Here is a 23,766-nt window from a genome sequence, read left to right as displayed (position 1 = left end):
TTTAGGCCATCACCTTCTCCAGCTTAGTCTCTAAGAGTTGCCCCAAAGCATGGGTCAGAACCGGGAAACTGGTCTTCAATTTCCAGCTGGTCTCTCCACGTTGCCCTCAGCTTGGGGCAGCTGAACATTGACTCAGGGCAGGTGCAAGAATGGCCCCAGTAGTAACAAAGGCCATCCATGGCTGTGTCAATCCATAGCATAGTCACTTCTGTACTGAGAGAACTGGTGAGTCTGCTCCTCAAAGGGCCAGAGGCCCAAGTGTCCTGGATTAGGTCCTGTGGCATCTACCACCTATGTATTTATGAGCAAGTCATCCAGCACTTCTCAGTTTCTGTTTTCTCATGTAAAACAACTATGATACTATATATTATAATGTTAGTATATGATAATATATTGATATTTGAAGCACTTCCCTCTTCTCAGGGTAGTTATGCAGATGAAATGATGCATGTAAATTCTTCATTTATCAGCAATAAATGTTATTTAAATACAATTTTTATCAACAGCCATCAATATAGCTTGAAATATATAGTTGTATTAACAGAACTGTTATAAGTAAAATATGTGACTTTTGTAGTGTAATATGCTTAAACATGGTATGTGATTTTCATGTTTTTAAATGATGCTAGTTGGCTCTAACATTATTTAGAAATATATAATTTAGCTCATTAACAGAGTACAATTTTGTACTTAATTCACAAAACAAAAAATATAAAGGCAAAATGGATAAAACAGCAGTTATGAGCCATACATAGACAAGATTTATAAAGATTAAAAATTGTCTTCCCAAATATGATAGTTGCTTTTGCCATTTGTCTTTAGCATTTTTATTTTTATTGTGTTTACTTTGATATTTTGAAAGTAAATAGAAAGTATTGCAGAGCATTTTCTGTAGAGATAGATCGATATATTGGCATACAGCAGTCGACTATCTATAACAGTGAAGCTAAAGTAGTTAGCTTTCTTCATTTCAGCCTTATGTTAGTTTATTACATAGTGTGAATTTCTTGGACTTTTATAGTTTCTATTGAAGAGTAAAATAATATTGTAGAAAGAAACGTTAATAAACATAGGCATCCTACTTTTTTTTAATCTGTGTTGTTTTGACCATTCCTTATTCATGAAGCTCTGACATTTTCAGCCCTTTGAAGTGAAATACATTAAAAGTTTTCCTATATACTAAAATGGTGATGATTTTCACATGACTCTTTCCCACACATTGTTTTATTTAATGTTTATTTAATATTTAATTAATGTTTTATTTAATGTTAATAATTTTATTTAAACTGTTAAGCAGTGTGTTCCAAATGATTAACACAAACCATAATTGAAACTGATGCTGCAAGTTGATGCATTTTTTAACATGTAACTTGTAAACATATAAGTAGTCTTATAGAAATCCCAAATCATTTATGAATACAAGATTCATAAGAGCTATATATAGATTATTTTTCTTTATAATTGCATGTTCAAGGAAGTGGTATGTAAACAGAATGGCTTTAATTGACTTACCTCTGAAAACATTTTTTAAAAGCACTTAAAAAAAATAAAACTTATAATTTAGCTTCTAAAAATTCTTTGTCTTTTTTTTTTTTTTTTTTTTTTCATCTTAAATTACTATGATGCAGTATAGAGTAATACCTTGCTGGAGAGACGCTTTATTTTGAGAATTCAATTTCAGATTGTATTTGCCCTTGTTTGTTTCTCTTGGCCTGCAATTCATTATTATTCTCTCTGAACAGATAACAGAACAGTTATACAAGGATGGACGTTATTGGCAGGGACCTTCCGGACCAACTGGTAGCGTTTCAATTTCTGTGATTGTAACTTATCCACAAATCTGTTCTTCTGTGTAATGATGGACTATAGGGATTAGAACAGTAAATGCTGAGTGCTTCTTTTTTTAAAGTGAAATTTGAAAACAGTGTATATAAATCACCATGATAATCACAATGTTTTATGAGAGCAACTTTTTTTAAAATTATGATTAAAGTCCTGCCTTAGACATAACAAAATTCATATCGCCTAATAAGCTTAAATGTTAACATTTTGCTATTGAATACTTTATTATAAGTATAGTACAGAGATTTGAGTCCTATCTCCCCTTTTAGAAGAATTTACTGGAAATGTTTTTATTTTGTATTGAATACTTTTCTTATTTTACATAATGAAATATAGAAACAGATTTAAGGCAAGTTTATATGGTGATTGTATGTATTTCTAGAAAAAGAGAGCCTTCTTGAAAGTTCAGATCTTTCTAACACATTAGAAACTGGTCCTTTTCTGCTTGAATGCATAGGAAAATTACTGTTCTTAGAAACATCCTTTTTAATATAGGTTTTTTTTCATTGACAAATAAACCAGCTCTCTTTAGGATTATGGAATCTTTTCATCATAGTGCTTTATTCCTTATATTACATTTAATAGTTTTGTGATATATTCACCTTCAAAACATATATGTTGCACGGTATTTGTGGCCACTGTTTGCAGTAGTGGACAAGGAAGGGTGGGAGGCCCTGGGCAGTACCACTTCTGTCACACGGTGGAGGAAAAAATAGATTGAAGTAAGATTCAGTACTGAAAAGCTGTCACTGGGTCTGAAAATAATTAATATTCCTTTCACTCACCAGTTAGATATGTGCTCCCAAACCACATAATCTCTATGCCTCAGTGATCATTGTTGCCATTTCAGAGCCTCTCATCAGGGTGACATCTCACACCAAAATGATTTCTTATAAATTAATCTTGATAACATGACAGTCTCAGTAATTTTAGTGGAATGCTTTCTCTTGTTTTTTTCCACAGAAGCTGTTGGCTATTTTCTTTATCACTTGATTGACAGCATGAGTGACTCAGAGGTACAGGCCAAGGAGGAGCGTTTGAGACAATACTTCCATCAGCTGAAGAAGATGGTACCATTTCATTTTTTGCAACATAATGCCTGTCCTGTCTGACATGTATCTATTAGATTTGAAATTGCTGCTTTTAAGTACAACCAGACCACTTCTCAATGACATGGAAGAGTTAGAGACTTAAATTATGTCTGAGATAATTTCTGTTAGACAAATTTCAGTTTAGTTGTGTTTCAAAACTCATAATTTTTTCTCCACCTCTTGGTACAGAATATAGAAATTCCTGAAAACGTCTACAAAGGGATTCGTAAACTGCTAAATAGGCACCGTGTTCCTGAATTAATTAAGGTGTGTGTGAGAATTAGTAACTATTTTAAATAAATTTCTATGCCTACAAAATCATTTAAATTTGTTTTCAAGGTACTTTCATACAAAATAAACCTTTTTAAATCAGCCAACATCTGTATGTCCCTTTATATACCCTACTGTCGATGTTTTAGAGATGATTTTGAGCTTCACTTTTAAGATAGATAAAAAGGAAAAAAAAAGATAAAAAGGAGTGACAATATAACTTTCAAATGTTAATTTATATAATTACAACTCAAATTTACTTAATTTTTAATTCCATGGTTATATATCTGGATTTTAGGGTGTGGCCTCATTGATTGATAGACAGACTTCAAGGCTTTCACAAGTAAGTATGTCTTAGCTGTTTTTCATGTAGTAATAGCCACAGTTAGCGTACAGCCTCAGAAAACATTTATATTGCCCACTTATTCCAGCAGTAAATTTTTTCTCTCCCTCCTTTGATTAATATTTGGGAATTGTAGAAGAGAAGAGGGAAAAGAGAGATTAGACCACTTAACAAGCATGTTTCTTTTGGTTCTGCTTTCCAAAGAAAAAGTCCTCATTGTTTAAAAAAAAAAAAAAAAGAATTTATGAAAGGAACATTTTCACTTTGCCAAAATGTCACTTCAATTTTTACATTTTTTACCTAGCACTATTTTCTCAAATTTTTAGTTTTGTGACATCCTATAGAATATATCATTTTCTTAACACTATTGGAGGAATTGGAAAGTTACATAAAGTATTATATATTATACATAAATATATGCACACATACTTGTTTTTAAAGAAATATTGACATTTCCTCATGAAATATAATTTTTGGTAAATATCTCATTTCCACAGATTTTGGGGGAAAGCTTATCTGACATAGAACAGAAACTTGAAAATTTGAAAACTGAAAACCAGCCCATAGGAGATGTCCTAAAGCAACTTATACTAAAATTGTGTGCAGAAGAGGTAACTTGAATCATACTGTCTTTTAAAAACTCCTATTTTTTTCCCTAAAGAATTTTAATTTTTTTGTAAGCAATATTAAACTGCCAAGTAGAATGTTTATGATTTCTTTTTATCGTGGTTATAAATCAAATATAAGTGCAAAAAGTAATTAAATGAAGGATTAACTAATTTCTGCTACACCTTGAATGGCATGTTTTCGGGTTGCTGAAGTTTGTTTACAATAATCTGCAAAGTGAATGATAGTAACAGCTGTGATAGGTTTATCATACATGCCAAATGTCCTTTTAAGCCATGGCTCCGGTCTCTTATATCTAGATTGTCAAGCAACTGATACATGCAGTAGTCATTTGCAAGTCAAATATTACTAGGTTGTTAATGCAGGGATTGAAATTCCATTTTCCTGCTGGAAGAAAGCTCTTTCTGAGATAAAGGGGCTCTTGCCGTCATTCGGCAGGCGTCCAGCTGTACTTCTTATTCATTATAGTGTGTAACTGCAATTTGTTGGCTATCACTAGATTTTTGTTGAATTTCTAGTTCTGTACGGTTTAGTCATAGAACCATGGTACTAAAATAGTCATAACTGTGTTTCACATGATAATATGGTATCTTGCCTTGATGTAAAGTACAAAAATACTATATGAGGTGGTTTTAAATCAGATTATTTCAATTTATGAAAATATATGCAGTTACTGGGCTTCAACTGATTTAATTCATTTTTTTAAATTAAATTTCAAGATTTCCTTATTTTGTTTTTACTGTTTGAAAGATAAAAATGAAACAAAATTTGCTGTTTTAGGACTTGGTAATATCTATGTATACATAATCTTATTAATTTGTTTTTGGTTAAACACTCAATCGTTATCAATGTCCTCATGATGAAATAGAATGTTACATAGAAAGGTAAAGTTGATTTAAGTTTAAACATAATTTGTTAAATAAAACCAATTTTGAAACTCGGCAGGCTCAAAATCAAGCACATTGTTAACATTTGCATTCACTTTTTCTTTTATTCCTTTTAGAATATGCAGAAAGCTCTTGAAATAAAAACAAAATATGAATCTGACATGGTTGTCGGTGGTTATGCAGCTTTAATAAATCTGTGCTGTCGACATGATAATATAGAAGAAGCAATGAACCTGAAACAGCAAGTGTAAGTACACTGGCACTGAAACATGTCACCGAGATTTATGCTGATACACAAACCTCAGTGAATTACGCAGGCTGACTGATAACCTTCCCCTGTAGTCTTAAATTCTCTTCTTCTGCAGTATTTAATGTCATCAAAATTCCAACATTTCAAACTACATCTTTAAAAAGGCTTTTATTTGTCCATTTTCCAGTTTCTCTCTTAACTGGTGCTGTCCTTAGTTATTTGCTACAATAAAATGGCAGCCAGTGTTGACAGACACTCCCTTTTCCAGCTTCCAGGGGAAATCTCATTATGGTGTCAAAATTGGAAATTGTAGAAGAGAATTAACAACATCCAATGGTGACTAGATTGTCAGTTAGCTTTATGATCACCTTGCCTTACATTTTTGTCCCACTAAAAATCCATTCATTACCTTTAAAAGTATGTCTTTATGCTTGAATGTTTATGATGAACGAGCTGAAATAAACTTTGCTACTTTTGTTGATGTTTCTTTGTGTATATGCAACTTTTGATTATTAGCTTATGCAGGCCATTAAAAGACATTGTAGTCTTGATAGGGTCAATTATTAATTTTAATTTTTCTTTAAAACATTTCTGTTATGATTTTTGTTTTGCCTAGTTATTTCCCTCCAAGTGAGCCCTTATGAAAAGCAAGTTTGCCCACTCAAATAAAATATCTCACCTATAGTCCTCCACTTAATGCCCATATACTAAAATTTTTAGGGATCTTTTGTGAGAAGTCAGGTGTTTCTTTATCAAAACAACTATCAGCATTTACTTGGGTCATTTATTTTTGTTAGTATAAAATCAAAATAACGTCTAACTATGTACCATCTTAGCAACTTGCTAATAGGCAGAACTGTCCATGTTTTTATGTTTGACTTGAATATCTTTTGCAACTTAGAAAAATGAGGAATTCTTGACTATGAAAATTTCGCTATGCTTTAATTTTTAGAGAACGAATCGATTCATCAATTACTCTTTCTCCGGGCAAGTATGTATCTCTTATCAAAGTCTTGCTGAAGCATGGCCGACTCCAAGGTATGCCTACTGCCTTTAACTGTGAAATAGAAATGGACAGTGAAAGTATCTTGCCACTGGAATAAAATGTGAATTGATATTAATGGTGTATCATGTCCTGCAAAGTGCTTGAACATTTTGCATACAAATTTGCATGTGAATTCAACCAGAGATGCTTGGACAGTGCAGGCCATTAGTTTTAATGGATTTGCAAGCTTGTCATTTACATTTGCACAGCTCAGTGCCTTTTGCATTTCTGCAGCTAGCTCTTATTAGCATTGCTGCTTGGATCTGGTTGGAAGCTCATGACTTATGGCACAAATGGTATATGTGCCTACAGTAATGGCTTTGTTTTTGCTTAAGAAGGTTTGAAGGTAGAACATAAAACCTGGAAATATAACCTTATAGAAAACTGATTTAGGAGTGGTTTTGATCGTAACTTTGAGAGTTCCCCTATCTGCATGCAACCCTTGCTTCCACTAAAATATCTTCACTTGAACCCAGCTTTTGTTCTTGAAAAATCAAGCAGTCTCCCTCTTCCTTCACTGCTCCCACGTTTTGTGGCCCATGTTTCTTATTGAGATAAAAATAATGTAATCACACTTGGTAATATTAGTCTTGGTTTTGTAGTTTCCTTGATTTACATGTGTGAATTGCTAACATGATTTATTATTTATCATATTGCTACAAAAGTCAGTGTTTCATTATGAGAAAGATAAAAAGATTGCCTTTTGTTCCCCATAGGAGCATGTACAACATTGAAAACGGCTTTTAAAAATTAATCTACTTTCATTACTTGCATATAAAGTGGTCAAAACAATTTGTCTGTATAATAATTAGAAAAATGTTACAAAAATGCACTTATTCTATATACAAAAATGTTTGTTTCTGCCTTCCTAATGAAGCTTAATGAACCTAATGTTTTAACATTCAGTCTTTTGGAAAGCTTTCATTGGCTCTGCTTGGCTAATTAGTATCGACACAGCAAACAGGCCCTATCGGTATCAGACCATTAGTCTGGCTGTATATACAGTGTAAACACATCTTTATTATCTGGCCTCCTGACAAGCCATCTGCTGAAGAAACAATGGTGTGATTTAGCAGATGTTAGCATTGAACGATAAAAGCATCCATTTACTAGGATCTTACAGCTATAGGGCACACTGTACAAGGTTATGTGTTGCAGAGTGGGCACACGGTTTCTATCTATAATTTGTAGTCAAAGTTGCAGGGAAATGATAAAACCATGCTATTGTGGATTTATAATTGTAGTCTCGTTTAGAAATGCAAGTAGTAATTAACTTGAAATCGGCATTATACACCAGAATTTGCATTCCTGCTGGGTTTGAAATGCTGTTTTAATAGCAGTTTGTTTTCCCTACATGAAATTACCTAAGGGTCTTTTGTGTTACTTCATTGTAGATGCTATTAACATTCTAAAGGAGATAAAAGAGAAGAATATTCTTCTCAAAGACAGAACATTCTTTTCCCACATCATCCATGAGGCTGCCCTCCTAGGAGAAGTTGAAACAGTTAAGCAGTTACATGAAGCCATCATGACCCTGGGGTTAGCCAAACCAAACGTCACTTTGTGTTCCCCTTTGGTTACTCTTCACCTTGAAAAGTAAGTTAATTGAAATTTGGAGATGGGTTTTTAAGGATATAGTGGGTTATTTGCAAGGTGGGAAGGTTGTCTATATAAATCATTTATGGTGATGTAAATTTATTTTGCATCGTCTCTGGAAAATAACTTGAATTAAAAAGAAAACATCTTTCAATTCTGCTTCCCTTGTACTACTAAAGTATATTGTTGATGCAAGTTTTCTTCAAGTATATCCAAAAATCACATGGTTGAACTGGAGTCGGTGAGTCTTCGGTGCAAATCCTGCCTGGGACAGTAGGACTCTAGCCACAGGCAAGTTACTTAACCTTTATTGGACTTGGCAATCCCACAGATCTCTTCATCTGGTCGTTCCCCTTCCCCCCTACTATCTCCTTTTTGTAAAATGGAGATGTATGATCCAAGGTACCTGCCCATAAAGTAGGTCTGCAGCTCACATAAGATAGCTAATGCAAGTGGAACTGGCATCATTAAGCAAAACACAAATGGCAACTATCTTTATTTTTTTTTTTTTAACTAAGTAGAATTATATCTGACAAAGATTAAACTGTTCCTAACTCTACATTTGGGGGGTTGTCTTAAGTGTTGCAATTATTATAAGAAATAATGTCCTCTAGGATTTTTATTATAGCATCATAATTATATTCATAATTGTATGAAGTAGAAGCATCTTTTTGCGGCCATGTGACATTTTATTGCAATTATGTGCTTTAATACTGCTGTTCTTTGTAAGTGTTTAGGAGTTTTCTTGAGTCCCAACTATTGTTTTGGGAAGAGAATTAATTTTGATATAATCCAGAAATTGTTGAAACTTGAAGATTGAAGATTTTCCTTTGCTTTGAGTTAATAACATATATGGAATTGCAGAGCTTCATTGCAGAAGAATCTGACCTTTTAGAAATCAACTTAAGGCCTTGTGTTGGAAGTACTTCTTGCACATATCCATTTTCTTTGTTTTGTTTATTTGCATTTTATGCATTAGATCTTGAATTTGTTTCTGTACTCTGTAACTTAAAATCTTATAATCTATTGACAGTAAATTGGTTTTACTGATAGTAGTACATGTGTGTGTATTTCCATGAATTAAGTTGAATTAGAAATGCTTTCTTTTGTCAGATAGGCACGTTTGAACAACAGTTCCAAAAGAGCCAACTATAACAACATTTGTTTGCTATCCAATGATTAAGTTGTCTGAAGTAAATAAATTGACAAACTGCTTCCGTTTAGGAATGAATATTGAAATGAAGGCATTTTTACCAGGGGCATGTGTGTTGATTTGTAAAGGTTTGTGAAGTGACCTTGACTGCTTTGCATTGACTAGTAGAAAGTTTTCAAATTGAATTGTCTCTCAAGCTTATATCCTTTTTAAGAACTACTAACACAACTAGCTATTGGAATATTGAGCTTTTTTAGTCTTAGCCTTTACTGCAAATGAAAATCCTATAATTATTATGTTTCCTACTAGATTTTTTTGTTACATAAAGCACCCATCTCTGCAAACAGCAACTGGGTTCTGCATAGGCTTTAAAAAGAATTTAATTAAAATGGGCCCAATGCCCAGAAGTATTAAACATTTCTTCACTACTAGGCAGAAATTTACCAGTGAAAGGAGTGAGGCTAGATGAGTTAAAGATATCTCAAATAGAAATAGTTTGGTGAGCACAGAGATCTCAGACTCCTTCCTAAAGAGGTCTGCAGATGGGGCTCGTGAACTGAGCAGGACTTGGCAAGCTAAATTGGAAATTCAGAGAAAAAAGGAAAGTAAAAAAACTTCAAATAATGGTAGTTGATAATGTTTGCTGTCATAACCCTACCTCCTGATTGGCTTCTATGTGTGGATGGCCCCTTATTTGGTGGTATTACTGTTTTGCTTTCTTAATAAACCTTTGCTCACTTAAACTGTTTGGGAGTCTAAAAAGGTGCCCTTAAATAATTTTTTCTTCTCTTCAGTGCTTCTACCCCTTACCCCCCACATCCCCACACCCTCCTCAATCCAACAGCTGGTACTCATCTTCTTTCCTCACACTACCATGAGTTCTTAAGAGAAATTTTAAAAGAAAAAAAAAGATTTCTATTAAAATGTTTTGTATTTTAAAAATACCATAAAATACAAGCCACTTGTTGACTTTTATGTACCTTTTAGTGGTGAAGGCATTTTTAGTTAATGGCTTAAAGATAATTTGGTGCTCAATGGTGAAATGTTAGAAAAGATTTTCTAATTATGTGTCTGAATCATTTAGTAAAACTTAACTTTATATTCACTTATTTAGATTAATAGTTACTTCATCCTGTTTGGAAGCAAAAAGCTCACATACATTTGATCTGATTACTTTTGTTTAAATCATCAGTAGTGTGTTGTTGACTTGAGCAGGGTTGTAATTTCATCTAATATATGAGCAATGTACATTTAAAATTAATATACATTTGTCAGAAAAAACTCGTGACATTTTATAGCTCTTCATCATTTTCATTGAAATACTAGCATCATGGAACAGCATTTCAGAAAATTCTAAGAAGATGTGATTTAGGATGTTTAATTTTGAATAGTCTTGAGATATTGAATTTCCCAAAAGGATATAAGTTTGACGATATTTTGGCTCTTTCTTAGCTGTTTTTAAAAAGTCATTCTGGCGATATTGAATCACAAGCTGGGAGGTTCATACTCTGACTATGTTACCTGAATCATAAAAAAATCCTTGTGATTATGGGTGTAATGCTTTTTTTTTTTCTTTTTGCAGTTAGTAGTCCAGGGGGAATCTCAAACATTAGCAGATTTGCAAAACTATAAGGAGGTTTGTAAAAATAAGCTGCTTCTGTAGTCTCTCTTGATAATCTTTTCCTTGAAGAGGAAAACAGCTCAGAGAACAAAACAGTTCTGGGCTTTGCTTTCATTTGCTAATAGATTGTATTTTAGAAAGCAGATATGTAAACAATAACAGCTCTATAACTTTTGTCTACAGGTTATTTAACCTAGATTTCTTTTCTTTTTCTTATAGTATGCTGGTTTATTTCTCTCATTGAAATAGTGAATGATTCAAGACTTTTATTCATTATATTTTGTAGTAGTTTGAAAATATCTTAAAGGAATCTTTGTTGAGTTATTGTTATGAGAAAGGAAGTGATGATATGAAAACCATATTTAGTAGTTAAAACTTGCATGTTATTTTTGATTTACCTTCTTTATAGTTGGTTGATCTATTTTAGTCTCATTGCATTTTAAAAATAACTGGAACCATCTGACTGGATTATATTAGATCTAGGTGATCAAAGATGCTTTAATTTGTACTATTTATTAAGGGTTCTTCTGGGATAATTTGTGTTAACTATCTGTATGTATTTCACTTAAGTCCCATTCACCAGATATGTAAGTATATTATGAATTGATTCATTGCATTATACAAAGTTCTTGGCCGAGTGTCAGTGGTTCAGAAGACATTTTCAAAAGACAAAGCTATAATAAAATAAGTTTAAGGCATACTTTAAAAATCTTTTGCATGTGCAATTAATGTTATTTTAAAAAATAGTTGCTTTATTTCTTCCCTTTTTGTTTTTAATTGAATATTGTCTTTATTTGTAGAATGCTTGCTCTCTCTGGTTTGAAATTCTAAGGAAATTAAGGAGGTTTGGCTCTTTTACTCCATTATTGCAATTAGGAATTTAGCATCATCAGTGCCAAAGGACAAAGTGGTTCATTTGCCCTAGAGGGACAGGACAGTGATAAGATGATTTTTCGTCAAGGATCATTGGGTCGTAATTAAGTTACATTCATGGCTATTGCTTTTTGAAGGATGATTGGTAAATGACAGGCTTCATGTGCTTAGTACGGACAGTGTTCACTAGGGTTTTTTCTCCCTCTGTCAGAAAATCCTGTTGAGCCTGATAATGTAAATGTGGCATTTTATTCTGAACAAAAGAGCAGGGAAATGAGCTATCTTGTCTAATCATTCAGTTGTTTAACACCGACTTCCAGTTTAGACTCAATTGGCTGGAAAGCACTTGACATGTGAAGTTAGTGCTGTTCGGAACGCATGTTTGAGTAAATTTTAAAGTAAGTGACAGCTAAATTGTACCTAGGGAAATTACAAAGCCTTCAACACAGTTAATTTTTTGGGGAGGATTAGTTGTAATTGCAACACCAGTCTCCTTGAAGATTCCTCGTTATAGCTGATGAACAGGAGGGGGAAAAAAACAACATTCAGTTCTTTCAAGAGCTGGTTTTCTTAACAGAATAATTTTTTGTAAAGCTGATTGCCTCTTCTAGAATTAATTTTCCTCTACATTAACATCTGTTTATGATTTATATAGTGGGATTTGTTTTTAAGTGTTTTTTATTGTAGATATGGTTTTATTTTTTTAACTTCTCTCTTTCCCACCCTCTTCCCCCAAGAGTCTCATTTCCTTCCTCTCTTTCTCTTTCTCTCTCTCTCTTTCTTTCTCTAGTGGTTTCAGATTTGAGAGCTTTTCAATCAGTAAACCCCTTAGGTAAATTGCCACTTCACTGAAGCTTTATGCATAACGTTGAAGCACTTCACTCCAATTAAAATCAATATTTAGAGTCTTTATTTTTATCAACCATATTCTCTGGGTTGGAAAGTTATTTATTTCAAGTAAAGCATTTAAGTTCAAAGGTTCTGTTGAAAATAAAAAAGAAATGACAAAACTTTTAGCAGTTTATGATAACTTGCCATTGGTCCTTAAAAATATAGTTTCTCAAGATCTTGTAAAGGCTCTATTTGACTTAATTGAGCCTATTTTTTAGAGAAATATGAAAGAATAACTTTAAGAAGTATTGGGCTTTCATGGGTCAAACTTAGCTTTTATAAGCATTTGGATTATTATGGCATACAACAAATTTTTTTGTAAATAGCTATTTCAAGTAAATAGAAAATATATAAAATATAATGGAAATGTGCAATATATTTAGAAGAATTGGGAGAAACTATGCCATTTGATAGGTATTCACTTTATAAATTGTATGCATTTATAAAATGAGATCTTCTGTAAGATCTGGGATAAACTATAATTCAAAAAAAGGCAAATCTTTTCAGTTTTTGCTAGCATATATTACCAAAGTTCTTTTTTACTTATTTGTTATAAGTCTGCTTAGTCAAATGATCTCCGAATTTAAGTCTCAGGTATACTTGTTTAGTGATGATGAAATCTAATATCCACATTTCTTCCATTTCTTCTCTTCCTCCCTTCCTCCCTCCTGTCTACTTAGCTCCTAAATCCTATTGGTATTCCTTTGCAGGTTAAATTGACATATAGTAGTCACATATTAATTTTTGACATAGTTTGGGATTTAAACAAAATTAAATTAGATTAAACTGTTATTTCATAATCTTCATAGTAAATGAAATTTAACATTTTAAAAGAGATGGGCAGTCACATTCTAGTCCGATGTGTATATTTATAATATAAAACATCACATGAGGTGCCATTCTTTTATTTAATTTTGAAGAAGTAGAGTCTCCATATGCAAAACAATGGCCACGGAAGAATCCTAGTTCTGAAATTTGTCCCTGAGCAAGTCCTCTCACCTTTGCTCTTCTCCTCATTCTTTCTCTCTTTTCCTTTCCTTTTCCTTCCTATTAAAGAGTTGATCTAGGTTTCCAGTTCTACATCTGTATACTTCCTTAGGATCTCTGCAGTTTATGTGACCGGACTATAGTTATCTGGTCTCTTATCAATCATATAATCCTTTACTTGCATGTTATAAAAGAAAATTATAAAATTTCTCTCTATGAATAATGCTAAAGTACAAACAAAAACATGAAAAAATTTTTCCCCAAAGAAACATTTCTGAAGGTTTAGAGCCAGGAATTCCCCAGCCTTTTTTGTTATGTAACCCACTTAACTATGGTCTTATGGTCTAGACTAAATGATAGAAAACTTATCCAAGGGAAATTTGGTGACTTTGATATATTTGTTTGATATAACTATGTTTATAATAGGAGGATTAATACATAGGATTTTAAACTATGGGTCTCTTGTTTTTCCCTGAAGTTAGACCTGTAGTGAATTGGTTTCAGCTTTCAGTACACACATATTCATTTTTTTACCTTTCCTGTTGCTGCTCATTTATTACTGTGTAATAGTCACATTTTATTGCTTGTCCCATTTGCTTATTATTTTAGTAACTTTCAGAAATCATGCCAACTGATTTGTTACTGTTATTTTAATCGTATGGGAATCTTCTAGATTGTATTGGTTATTAAAACTCTCAAATTTATTTCATGATTTTGTTAATCGGGGGGAAATGGATGCCTGTTAATTAAATGAGTGTATAGAAACACTCTAACCAAACTTGATTTAAAGCAAGATTATTGAGTGATCATAAAAATCTTTATATCTATGGTAGCTACTGTTGCATTTCTCCAGTATGACAGTAATCTAGCCTGCAGCATCTACTTGCAGTTTTGAAATTAACCTGTAATTTAGTCTTCACCCCAAATGACAAAAATCCACATGCCTCTGTGGGGTGCCAGAAGATGCGCTGTCAACAGGGCTCAGTGAGGAGCTGAGAAGGGGGAGCGAGCTCTGCCATCGGCTCATTTTCACGGGGTGTCAGTGTTATTGCAACAAAATTAGGGTTTCTTGTGAGAGTGTTTTTAACTCTGAAGTACAGCTGAAGATCCTTATCTTGATAAAAATAAGTCATTCAGTCTGGAACAACAGATCATTTATATTAATGGACAAAATATTATTGGTTTAACAAAAATGGGAGGCTTTTATGTCCAAACTATTGAATATGTGAGATCATTTACTTTTACTTAAATTTGAACTTTAACCTTTTTATACTCAAAAGTTTTTCCCACAAATGACTTGTCTTACCTTTGAATAGGTCAATTGGGTGGCACAAAGATTACTGAGCCTGTCAGTAGAATTTGCCCTTTGGTACTGACTAGTTGTGTGATCTTGGTCAAATACTTACCCCTCTGTAAGTAACCCTTAATCATTTAGAGGAGGAAATGGCAAGGTACAAGTTTGCAAAGAATTAGAGACATCTGAACAACATTATCACAGAATGTCAGAATTGGAGAAGACCTGTCCCAGCTATGCCAACCAAATATTCTTGTTATGGCTTTGGCTCACAGACCTTTGTAAAGGGAGCCCATTCTAATACTTAACCGATATCCCCGAAAGTTTTTCTTTTTGTTTAACCTAAGATTTTCTCTTTGGAGCTACCACCCAATTTTTTCTGGTCATGCCTTCAGTGGGACCAACCAGTCAGCAAATGTTTATTAAGGTCTTATAATTGCTAAGTTCTGGACATTTAAAGACTTAATGGCTATATATATATATATATATAGAGAGAGAGAGAGAGAGAGAGAGAGAGAGAGAGAGAGAGACTGACTTATGGCTATATATATATATATATATATATATAAAATTCAGAGCTATCATATTCACTGGAAACATCTTCAACTTATATTTTTTTCTATTTCCTAGATTCTATCTATCATAGGTATAGAATGAGGGAGTAGGTATGCAGGGCAAGGAGAAAGGTAAATTTTAGAGACAAAATGAGTTAGTGGGAAGAGGAATGGACTTGGTATCAGGGAACACCTGAATTTTGAGTCTTGCCACTTATTTGTGGTAGACTGTTGAACAATTCATTAATCTATCGTTTCTAGACAAGGAAATGGATTTTCAAGGAGATTAATACTTGTACTTCGTAAGAAAATCAACTGAGGTTACATATGATAGAGAGGGTTATAAGGTTGGGTTTTTTTTTCTCCAGCTACTAACAAATTGGCTGACCTTTAAGGACATCAGTTTTCTTTCCTAATAAATAAGGGCCTATTATTAGGTGAATTTGGCCAGGTTTTTGAGGTCATTTATCATAATAAAGTCTTCTTCCAAGTCGGGAAGAACCTGGGAAGCTAAATGACTCTCCTGTGTTTTTTCATTATTTTATTATTTTTTAAAATTATTCTTATTCTTACTCCAATGAAATTACAGATTTAACATTCTCTCCTCCCAAAATCTGCTAGTTCTAGTGATGGTGTTTTATCATAAATATTTATTAGATATATATAATAAACTTGGGGTTTATATAGTGATTTATTTACTTTGTCTTAGAAGTGTCAGTGTGTTGAAATAAAAGTTATACCCTTGATGATGCTTTGGCTATTGAACTTTTGTTAGATTTTTTTTCCCAAATATTTTCTTTTGGGAATAAATAATGACACATTGTATTGGGGAAAGATTTTATTTTGGACACTACGTGAAGATTCTTACTTGGACTCTTAATCTAGCTGTGGCATTTTAATATAAATTGTTGTGGGACATCTGCATCTGTTCTGTTCGTCCAGTAATTGCCAATTTTTATATGTAAAGGCATATTATTAAACAAAACTGAAGATGACACAAAAAGATGATTGTGTTTGTGTGTGTGTGTGTGTGTGTGTGTGTGTGTGTGTTCTTGATATTAGCAGTTAGACCTTTTATTTTTTTCCTTACTCTATTTTAAACAGTTAAAGTTTAGACCATTAGTAGTTTGGCTTTTTAAAATTTATAATATAAAATGTGCTATCATTATTCACTTTGTTTCTCTCCTAATTTTCATTTGGTCATTTTTCCTTTTAAGGGATGATATACCTGCAGCTCTTGAAGCCACTCTTGACTGCTTTAAGAAATATGGCATAATGCCCATGATCCATGAAGTCTTATGTAAACTGATAGAAAAAGGAGAAACTGATCTAATTCAAAAGGGTTAGTTTTCTTTAATTATTTAAATATCAAATACTTATTAAAATATTATTTCAATGTAGTACAATTGATAAAAATGATCTTAGCACCAGGAAAAATTTGTATTCAAGTCCTTGCCTCTGTCACATTGGCTCTGTGACCCTAGGTTAATCATTTAATCTCACAGTGTATTAAATGATCTAAAACTAAAAGGTGCACCTTTTTATTGGTCCCTAATTTGGGAATTCCTGGTATCAATTATATCACAGATCTGTTCCCTATCTATAAAACCTCTTCTTTCAGTAAGGAAAGATATGAGCAAGAAAATTAAGCTTTGAAAAATATTTTAGAAATAAGTATTGATCTTTTTTTAAATAACACCTCTGTTTTCTAAACTGACACAATGAAGCATGCCTTTTATTTTTTATTGTATTGTATTTTTATTGTATTATTATGTCCAGGAACTTACATAGAGCTAGGCACATTATATAAGTGCTAAATAAGTGTTCATTAATTTATTGGAACATAGAATTTTTAAAAAAGTTTAAAAAGCACTTCCAAGCTGTCAGGAACCTCATCTGAGTCTGACTTAATGTTTGTGATGATGGGTAGGTAAGTAGATGAATGCTTGGTGTTTGGTGCTAGTGGTTCATATCCATAGTTCCTGACCTCTCTAAAGAAAAGAGGAAAAGAAAAGAAAATTTTCTTATTCTCTTAAACATAAAACTCAGAAGTTATGATGACATAGTATTCAGTTTCCTTGTGTGGTCCTTTTTGAGAAGGAAGTACAGACAACAACAAAGGACTTCCTAAATGACTGCTCTTGTGTTTTATACTGGAATTTTTTGAGGAAAAATCACAAAGCTATTTTCTAATATGAAAAAGAATTTATTAGGAAAACATTAACAAAGGATACTATGGTAAAATACTCTTAGTATAATTTATATGATCTCCCTCCTTCATATAATTTCTTCATAAGAAACAGTATTTTTCTCTCCAATCTTGCTCAAGCCATGTCCTTGCTCCGAGGAACTTAAATCATTAGTTTGGTGACTCCAGAGCATGTGATGCTTAATTTGTTTATTGCACGTGAAAAAAAAAAAAAAAAACTACTTGACAAATTACTTAAAGGGAGGGGAGTTTGTCATACATTTAAAGTTACTTTAAACTATATAATAATTTCCCCATCACATTATATATTTCTGTTTTAGGAAAGACTTCTATTGTATGAAATTGTATATGTGCATGTTATAATAAACAAATTTATTTTATTTTCTCCTCTTCTCTCCAGCTATGGACTTTGTAAGCCAAGAACAAGGGGAAATGACAATGCTCTATGATCTCTTTTTTGCCTTCATGGAGACAGGAAATTACAAAGAGGCCAAGAAGATCATTGAGGTGGGGGTTTTAACTATAGTAGTCTAATCATGCAGCTATTTAGACTCTTAATTAGAATACATTTAAAAATTTTAACCTTTAATTAGACTTGTTCTGATTCATGTTAATAGAATTCAATCCCAGTAATGAAGGAAAAAAAAGAACTCGGCCAGTTTCTTTATTGTGTATAATTACAGTTCAGAAGAGACAGTCTGGTTGTATATTAAATTTGTTTCCTTACTTTAATTTCACTGTTATATATCAAAATGATATTTGCATATTAAATCTTGGATTGTGGAACAATTAAATTAAACTGGCATTCCTGGGTGTAAAGTTGCTAATCCTCTTTGCCAAGGAATTCTTTGTTCTTAAAAGCACTGGAATTTAATTTGCTGCAGACCAGGCTCAGATTTATTTGTAATGCTTGTCTACAAGTTAATCAACCAAACAAGTGCTTTTTGCAACTGTTTGGCATTTAATTTAGCATTTCTTCTTTTTTTTCCTCCTTTGGTAATTTAAGCAGCTTATAGGAAGTGGTAGGTGACAAAGTTAGTCTGTTTGGGATTAGTATATTTTATCTAGGCTGAATTGATTGAAATTTTATTAAGTGCAATTGAAAAGTCAAAAGGACTGTGGTAGGATGTTGCCAAATTATGATTGTTGTTTATTTAACAATTTTGGTTCTCTTATAAAAAGAAACTCTTGGATTAGTTTTTTCATTTTTAACTGCCTATGATAAAATACTAATTAGTGAATCAATCAACAAGTATTTATTTATTTATATAAGTCCCTGCTGTGTGACAGGTACTGGCATACAGTTACAATGACAGTGCCTACTATCAATGAGTTTTATACTGTAATGGGGCGGGGGGGGAGGGGAAAGAGGAAGAGACAGAGAGGGAGACAGAGAGACTGTAAAGTATATTAAGAAAGGGTAAAATAGTTAACTATTTTTAATGTTTTACTTAATACAACTCACAATACACACACCTCACATGTAAAGCAAATATATAGGAAGAGTTAATTAAGTATTTTGAGAGAAAAGATACTAGCAGTTGGATAGGAAAGGTTTCTTGTAGATCCATTTCAGAGCTCTGTCTTAAAGGGGTAGGACATTGGGAGGCACATTTGAGGAAAAATTTCATTCCAGGAAAAAGGAGTAACTAGTAATAGTCAGCATGATCAACAAGCATTAGTTAATTATATATTTTTTCTATGGAGTTACAAGATTTGTGGGTCATGGAAATGGAGGTACTCCTAATGTAACACACTCATACCATCCCAGTAGACAAGACATATTACTCTCAAAGATTGTTGCAGCAAGCAATACATGCCCTAATTCTAGAATTAGGGAAGAGGTGCTTAAGGCAAGAAGACTGATTAGTCTGACGTTTCAGCAATTTAGGTGAGACACTTCACCAAAATGGGACAAGTAGAGAGAAATAGCTGCAAAGGAAAGCTGTTGTGTCAGTTTGGGTGGGACTGTGGGGGAGGGTAAGATATTAAATGCTGAGGTTACCTACCTGGAGATTAGAAATATGACCTGAGGTGAAAAATGATCAAGAGACTCTTCTAGAGAATACCTCCACTCGTTGTCACATTCCTGAGCCTCAGTGCTTTCATGGCCTTACAAAGCTATGTAATTGAATAATTGATAGTATTTATCTTTCAAGTAGTACTGTTACCCTATAGAGCTCTCCAGCTTCCTCCTCCTCCTCCATCCATTCTACTTCTCCCATCTTTCTGAACCTGGAGGGAAAGAATACACTTGTTGCATAGAAATGCCTGTGTTCCATGTTGCCTCTTCTCAACCCCTCTCCTACCAACACACACAAGTATTGATCCTTTATCTTTTATGAGTCTTTTTTCTCTGTCCTACCTTGATGTTTTCAGGTGACCTCTCGTTCCTTCTCAGATTTCTTTCTTACAAACCTCTCTGGAAATCCTGCCTTAATTACTTACTGTCAATTGCTTGGTTCTATTTGTGTCCATTTCATAATAGTTTCTTCCTTTTTTAAAAATAGCTTTTTATTTACAAGTTATGTGCATGGGTAATTTTACAGCATTGATAATTGCCAAACCTTTTGTTCCAATTTTCCCCCTTCTTCCCCCCATTTCTTCCCCCTCAATGGCAGGTTGACCGATACATGTTAAATATGTTAAAGTATAAATTAAATACAAAATAAGTATACATGTCCTAATAGTTATTTTGCTGTACAAAAAGAATCGGAGTTTGAAATAGTGTACAATTAGCCTGTGAAGGAAATAAAAAATGCAAGCAGAACAAAAATAGAGGGATTGGGAATTCTATGTAATGGTTCATAGTCATCTCCCAGAGTTCTTTCACTGGGTGTAGCTGCTTCAGTTCATTACTGCTCTATTGGAACTGATTTGGTTCATCTTCATGAGAGAGCTAGGTCCATCAGAATAATATTGTTGTTGAAGTATATAATGATCTCCTGGTCCTGTTCATTTCACTCAGCATCAGTTCATATAAGTCTCTCCAGGCCTTTCTGAAATCATCCTGCTGACCATTTCTTACCGAACAATAATATTCCATATTATTCATATACCACAATTTATTCAGCCATTCTCTAATTGATGGGCATCCACTCAGTTTCCAGTTTCTGGCCACTACAAAGAAGGTTGCCACAAACATTCGTGCACATACAGGTCCCTTTCCCTTCTTTATGATCTAGGGTAGTAACACTGCTGGATCAAAGGGTATGCACAGTTTGTTAACTTTTTGAGCACAGTTCCAAATTGCTCTCCAGAAAGGCTGGATGTATTCACAATTCCTCCGACATCCCCTGTTTCCCACATTGCCTCCGACAATCCACATTATCTTTCCCTGTCATTCTAGCCAATCTGACAGGTGTGTAATGGTATCTCACATAATAGTTTCTGTTGCTCAAACAGATACCCCTTCCTTGTATAAAGAACTAGTATTTTGGTCATTTTCTTACCTTTTTTCCTCCCTAACTTCACACATTCTAGTGTATTTCTCCTAGACATCTAATTCCCTTATATCTTAACTTTTAATTATTTAGATGTTATGCCATTTTGGTGCATATATTATATTTTTATATTAATTTGTCTTTGAAGCTCTTAAGTAATACACCATTATTTGCCTCTTTTAACCAAATGTGTTTTTATTATTGCCTAATATTGCATCATGATTTCTATCCCTCCTTTTTTTTTTAGTTCAGCTAAAGCATAATAGTTTTTTCTTCAGTCCCTTATTTTAACTCTATAATTCTGATCCATTTTCCTATCTCTTTTCTCTTATAGATAAGTTTCACCCCATTAATGTTCATAGTTATTGCTAATTGTTTTTCCTGTGTCCTTATATATAGACTTAGCTTTCAGGTTTCCTTGCCTCCTATCCCTTTTCAGAGTAGCAGGATATTGAGATTGGAATGCTCATAGGAATAGCAATGTTTATTTGATATGATCTGTCTGTGCTTCCCCTGCCCCTCTTTTCTTCCCTTTCTTCAGACTCCATTTGTAGGTTCTTTCTCTTTTTTCTTTTAAATATCTCTACATACTCTTAACTTGCAGAGATATTTATTTTGCTTCTGACTAATCCTTCTCTGAGACCAACCAAATCCTTATCCCATTCTTTCTGCAACACATGTGCTTTTAGATATGTGGAGTTTGCCTTTTCATCTGAATTTGTCTCGGGCTTCCCCAGATCTGTAAAAAACTGTTTACACTGGCTTTTTTTGAGTCATATCTTGGCTTTATGCCCAACAATCTGGTCTACAGATCAAAAGAGTCATGCTTATCAGTAAGTTTGTTCACAATTCCTAATTACTTTCCAAGATGTTGGATCACAAAATGTTGGCTCCCACCAACAGTTCATTAGTTTGTCTAAACTTTCCAACATTGATCATCCCCATCTTTTGTCATCTTTGTCAATTTTCTAGATGTGAGGTGAAACCGCAATAATTTTGACCTCTTAATGTTTTAAAGCACTCTTTCATGCAGAAGTTTGCGTTTCTTTTGAAGTTTTTATTCATATTCCAATACCGAACAAAACTAGAACAGAGGTGGAATGTGGTTTCAGCACTGCTCTTAGAGGTACTTCGGATAAAGTTCATGATGCCAATTCTCTAGTAGTGTTATCATTGATGGGAATCTGCTACTATTCCTTCCTACTTATTTTACTTAAAATTCAAAGCCTTTTTCACAAGCAAAATCAGCACAGTTAAAATTAGCAGGAGAACAATTAACTGGGCAAAATAAAGTTTTCAATAAAAGCCCAAGATCTAAGATACCTACACATTTGATACAATTACTAAAATATAAGTTTTCCCTAATAGGTAAATGGAAGCTATCAACACAAGAGAAACAAATTAAAAGTATAAAGATAGAAAAATGAAGAAGCAAAGAAGCAAAACTATTTCTGTTTGCCAGTAACATGTTCACCTAGAATGTCTTTAGCTTCATTAAAATAACAGTATGGAAAATAAACCCACAGGAAAAATTATATATAATATGTTATATTATTATATTGTATATTATTATTATTTATATACACATAAATAATAAAATCCAGGAAAAAATGATGAAAAAAGAAGTGTTCTTTTAAATAATTTTGAAATATCTAGTTTCTCATATTCAACATTTGCCTTAAAGACATAGAGGTCAAATGACTGGAGGAATGTTCAGTGCTTACAGCTTACAATAAAATAAAATTGATGCATTATCTAAATTAATGTCCACATTTAGTGCTACGCCAATCAGACTACCAACGAGATATTTTATAATGCAAATTAGCACCAGCTCTTTAGGAAAGCTAAGATATAGACTATGGGGGAAAAAAGAAGTGAAAGGAAGAGAGACTAACATTTCTAATTCTGATATAAATTCTAATTCTTTTATGAAGTAATAATCATCAAATTTATTTAATACTTTAAAAAAATCAAAAAGCAGACCAGTGAAACAGAACAGACCATATTCAGGTATGACCTTTTTTATTTAACCTTTTGCCTCAATTTCCTCAACCATGACATGGGGGTAATAATAGCCAGTATCTCCCAGGGTTGTTGTGGGAACCAGGTGAATCATTCATAATGTATTTACTGCACAGTACCTGGCACATAGTAATTAATCAGTCAACATTTTTAAAGTACTTGCAGTGTGCCAGGCACTGTACTAAACATTAAAGATACAAAAAGAGCAAAAGATAGTCTCTGTCTTCAAAGAGCTCAGAATCCAAGAGGAAGAAGTCACAAAATAACAAGTAAATACTATATAAACCTAGATATTGGGATTATTTTAATGCTAAATAGACATCTTAAATAGTTAACAGTTGTATCAAAAAAGAGTAAGAAACTTATGTTATTGATGGATTTACAGGAGAATTCTGTCATACTTGTAAAGAACATTCTCTCCTCTCCTCCTTCCCCCCCCTTTTTTTTTCTGAGGCAATTGGGGTTAAGTAATTTGCCCTGGGTCACACAGGCAGGAAGTGTTAAGTGTTTGAGCCCAGATTTGAACTCAGGTCCTCCTAATGTTGGGGCTGGTGCTCTGTCCACTGCATTCTTCTGTGCCTACATCAGGGATAATGAATAATGAATCAAAAAAAAAATTTTTAATAGATCAGAATAATTTATCTAAGAAATCAGATTGGACTTATATCTTGGATGTAAGGATGGGTTAATATTAGGAAAACAATATAAAAGTAATCATTACAAAAAAATTCAAAACCTCCCTCATCTCAATAATCTTAAATGTAAATT

The 23,766-nt window shown here is 33.1% G+C and overlaps 1 protein-coding gene across 1 annotated transcript in view; it reads left to right on the top strand.

Moving 5' to 3' along the window:
* The window catches only part of LRPPRC (leucine rich pentatricopeptide repeat containing), a 106,705-nt gene that overhangs the window by 49,976 nt on the left and 32,963 nt on the right, over positions 1-23,766 (top strand). Inside the window, exons 16-25 of the mRNA XM_051975188.1 lie at positions 1,743-1,800; positions 2,806-2,912; positions 3,123-3,200; positions 3,502-3,546; positions 4,044-4,157; positions 5,177-5,307; positions 6,263-6,348; positions 7,750-7,951; positions 16,542-16,666; positions 17,934-18,040. Of these exons, the coding sequence (XP_051831148.1) occupies positions 1,743-1,800; positions 2,806-2,912; positions 3,123-3,200; positions 3,502-3,546; positions 4,044-4,157; positions 5,177-5,307; positions 6,263-6,348; positions 7,750-7,951; positions 16,542-16,666; positions 17,934-18,040 (1,053 nt within the window). The remainder of the gene's footprint in view (positions 1-1,742; positions 1,801-2,805; positions 2,913-3,122; positions 3,201-3,501; positions 3,547-4,043; positions 4,158-5,176; positions 5,308-6,262; positions 6,349-7,749; positions 7,952-16,541; positions 16,667-17,933; positions 18,041-23,766) is intronic.

Source organism: Antechinus flavipes, chromosome 2 (assembly GCF_016432865.1).
Source record: "Antechinus flavipes isolate AdamAnt ecotype Samford, QLD, Australia chromosome 2, AdamAnt_v2, whole genome shotgun sequence".
Taxonomy (NCBI): domain Eukaryota; kingdom Metazoa; phylum Chordata; class Mammalia; order Dasyuromorphia; family Dasyuridae; genus Antechinus; species Antechinus flavipes.
This window is presented reverse-complemented; position numbering and strand designations above follow the sequence as displayed.